This window comes from Tursiops truncatus, chromosome 3 (genome assembly GCF_011762595.2).
Source record: "Tursiops truncatus isolate mTurTru1 chromosome 3, mTurTru1.mat.Y, whole genome shotgun sequence".
Taxonomy (NCBI): Eukaryota; Metazoa; Chordata; class Mammalia; order Artiodactyla; family Delphinidae; genus Tursiops; species Tursiops truncatus.
Genome location: NC_047036.1, coordinates 114,546,209 through 114,549,969, shown reverse-complemented (window position 1 = coordinate 114,549,969; position 3,761 = coordinate 114,546,209). Strand labels below are relative to the sequence as shown.

Below are 3,761 nucleotides of genomic sequence, written 5' to 3'. Positions count from 1 at the left end.
GGCGGGGGTTTCGCGCCACGCCTTGGTCGGAAAGTGTGGAGGCGCGCTGCTGTCCTTCACATGGCCTCGGGCTCTCTTTTGCGCAGGGCCACGTGCCCGCGTTTTAGTCTAATCGCCGCTCTGGCCCACTATAAACGGTTAATAACTGCCTTCCCCGACTAGGCCTCTTCCCTCCATCTTTGTGCGGACGGGAGGGGCGAGGACGCCAGGTGTAGCGGCCCGGCCGAAACACGGCAAATAAATCCGGACCCCCAACCCCAACAGTCAAGTTTTCAAAAAGCCCGCGCGTGGCGCCCCAGGCCGCAGCCGTTGGGAACGTCCCCCAGCGCGTCCCCTGTTCGACCCCTCCCCCATTTCCCACCCCGCGGCCAGCCCAGGGCGGGAGGAGGCGTGAGGGTGGCAAGCGAGCTCTGCACGCTAGGGGCGCCGGGGCCAGCGCGCACCGGGGAGCGCGCCCGTCCAGCAGCTGCCGCAAACGGAAGTGGGTGCGAGCGGATCGCCGTGATTGGCTGAGCTGACACGTCTCTCAAGGGGCTGGCGCGAACGCCACTGCGGAGCTTGGCGAGGGGACACGGCTAGGGGAGGGGGAAAATCACCGGGAACAGCCGCGGGGCTGGGGGCAAATGAATCGCAAAGGTTCGCTAAGGGCAGGGAGAGTCCCTAGTCAGGGTGAACTGAGGGTCCTGGGGTTGAAAACGGGGCGGTAGAGGCGGTGGTGGGAGCAGCGCAGGCCGAGGGCTTGAATAGACCGCGGAGGGCGGGGAGTCCGTGACCTAGAGCGGCGCGGCAGCGCGGTAGGCGGGACTAATGAGAGCGAGGCGGGGATTGGCGGGCAGCCCTGGGCTGTCGTACGTCCGCGGTGACGCACGCCTCGGCGAGGGTGCGCGCGCGTTCAGCGGCCTCTTTGTGTGGTGCCCAGATAAGGGAGCGGAGGTGGCGGTAGCGGCGTCCTCGCTTGCCTTCAACTCTCCTCGGATCGCCCTCTAGCCGGCACCTTTCCCCTTCCCTTCCCCTTCCTCTCTTCCTCTTTCCCTTCCCTTCCCTTCTTCCCTTCCCCGTCGGTGACCGGCGGGGGCGGCTCCAGCGACGGCTGGGCCCAAGCTGTGAAGAAGCCTTAGCTAACGATAACGGCGACGGCGAAACCTCGGAGCTCGCAGGGCGGGGGGAAGGCCCGGGCCGTGGAGATGGAGAATTCCCAGCTGTGTAAGCTGTTCATCGGCGGCCTCAACGTGCAGACGAGTGAGTCGGGCCTGCGCGGCCACTTTGAGGCCTTTGGGACCCTGACGGACTGCGTGGTGGTGGTGAACCCCCAGACCAAGCGCTCCCGTTGCTTCGGCTTCGTGACCTACTCCAATGTGGAGGAGGCCGATGCCGCCATGGCCGCCTCGCCCCATGCCGTGGACGGCAACACGGTGGAGCTGAAGCGGGCGGTGTCCCGGGAGGATTCGGCGCGGCCCGGTGCCCACGCCAAGGTGAAGAAGCTCTTTGTCGGGGGCCTTAAGGGAGACGTGGCCGAGGGCGACCTGATAGAGCACTTCTCGCAGTTTGGCACCGTGGAAAAGGCCGAGATTATTGCCGACAAGCAGTCTGGCAAGAAGCGTGGTTTCGGCTTCGTGTATTTTCAGAATCACGACGCGGCAGACAAGGCCGCGGTGGTCAAGTTCCATCCGATCCAGGGCCATCGCGTGGAGGTGAAGAAGGCTGTCCCCAAGGAGGATATCCACTCCGGTGGGGGCGGAGGCGGCTCCCGCTCCTCCCGGGGCGGCCGGGGCGGTCGGGGTCGGGGCGGTGGTCGTGACCAGAACGGCCTGTCTAAGGGCGGCGGCGGCTACAACAGCTACGGTGGTTACGGCGGCGGCGGTGGCTACAACGCCTATGGAGGCGGCGGAGGCGGTTCGTCCTACGGTGGAAGCGACTACGGTAACGGCTTCGGCGGCTTCGGTAGCTACAGCCAGCACCAGTCGTCCTATGGGCCCATGAAGAGCGGTGGCGGCGGCGGCGGTGGAGGAGGCAGCAGCTGGGGAGGTCGCAGTAACAGTGGACCTTACAGAGGTGGCTATGGCGGTGGGGGTGGGTATGGAGGCAGCTCCTTCTAAAATTTTTTTAATGCCTGGGAGTGGCTATAGGGGTAGCTGTTTTCAACCACCCAACTAGGGTCGACTCCTAAGTCCTTTCCCCTCCCACCGCCTTCCCCGTTTTGCCCTTGGGGAAGCCACTTCTTAGGCTGTTCACCCTTGGGGGTGTTGCCCTGTTTGCCTGCCACCTCCCTTGTCTCCCTCTGAAGATGGACTTGGCCCCACATACACATTTTTGTGTTACAGTCATTGATGGACTCTATTTTTTTATTATTACTTGGACCTTGGTCGTTTTTATACTAGCAAGATGTCTTGTTTTAATTTGTGTTTTTTTTGGGGGGAGGGAGTGAACTTGCTGATTCTGTAGCAAAACCTGGGCGGGGGTTGGGCGGGTTAGTTTACTTTGTTGTAAGGACTTGATATCTGGCTACAGCGTTTTCTATGAAATCTCCTTGGATCCCATGCCCGAAATTTGGAAGCATATGTACAAAAATCATTTTTACGTTTTATTTTTAATAAATCATTGTGTTTGACCGTACATGTCTAACATTTTTTTCTAGGATCCATTCCGTACCGTTTTAAGGGATGTTAGTTGAAAAATTTTCTTGTTAATTCTTGATGTGTACTTCGAGAAACTTTTAAAAGGTCCTGTGGGTTTTTTTTTTTTCTTCTTCTTGGCTGTTGCCCTGGTAGTGATGTGTTGAATTTTATCCCTTACAGGTAAAACTTTTGAAGTGGTGGATGTGGCTTTTTAAAATCTTTAGTTTCTTTGCATCCATCTCTTGTACGAAGTAATTTGCTTATCATCTTGACATGGTCACTTCTTTCTATGAGAATTTACCTCAAAGTATGTACCGTGTAGTTCTAAAGAAAATAGTTTGTATTAAGCATGTGTTTTCATTCATATGAATTGTTTAAAAAAATTTCAGATGGACTAGTTTCATCCCTCTTACTGGTTTGTCTGTAATGAATGGTTACAAATAAGGGTTATATTTTATCCTCAAACTAAAAGCGTTTTTGTATTTTCAGAGCAGGTTTAGACGTTTTTCTTTTCCCCCTCTAGCTGAACTGTTGTCCTTATGGAAATCCTTCCCCCAACCTTTGTGGCACCATCTACTGGCAGAATGGCAGTATATCTGCAAAACAATTCGTTTAAAAACTTGTTAGGACAGTTGCGTCAGATTTAGAAGTTTTGCCATCAAAAATCTGTGCAGACTTTGGTTATACATTTACTTGTAACTAAGATGGGATTTACAGGAATGTAGTTAACAGTCAATATCACAATTGCCCTTTCTACATGAGATTTGAAAATGTAAACTGCTATGCATAGCTTGGGCAGTGGCCCCATATTGCTATGGCGACTAATGAACCAGCTTCATGTACTGGTATCTTAGGTGCAAGTTGTAAAGCAAAATATCTGTGTTTTCTGCTTGGTTAACAAATGTATATTTGTAGCCCTTTCATGCAATAGAATTCAAGTTGTTGTTTATAAAAAGCAAAACAGAACAGTGATACCAGAGAAAATTGCCTTCCTGGATAGACATATAGAATAGCAACGTTTATGGATATCACAAATAAAGAATTCAATCCTTTACATGATTGAGTGAGAGTATGTATAACCTGGTGGGTGGGTTCAGAGTACCTATTAATCCAGTACCTACATTTTGATTTAATGTTATGGTAAAA

At 53.5% G+C, this 3,761-nt stretch overlaps 1 protein-coding gene across 1 annotated transcript; it reads left to right on the top strand.

The window, feature by feature from the left end:
* Positions 1-882: 882 nt before the first annotated feature.
* Positions 883-2,613, top strand: HNRNPA0 (heterogeneous nuclear ribonucleoprotein A0). Its single transcript, XM_004315134.4, has one exon. It carries the CDS (start codon positions 1,185-1,187, stop codon positions 2,094-2,096), a length of 912 nt encoding a protein of 303 aa, XP_004315182.3. The 5' UTR covers positions 883-1,184; the 3' UTR covers positions 2,097-2,613.
* The last annotated feature ends 1,148 nt before the right edge of the window (positions 2,614-3,761 follow it).

Coding starts and splice junctions, on each gene's coding strand:
- HNRNPA0 (XM_004315134.4), top strand. CDS start 1,185: ATGGAGAATTCCCAGCTGTGTAAGCTGTTCATCGGCGGCCTCAACGTG.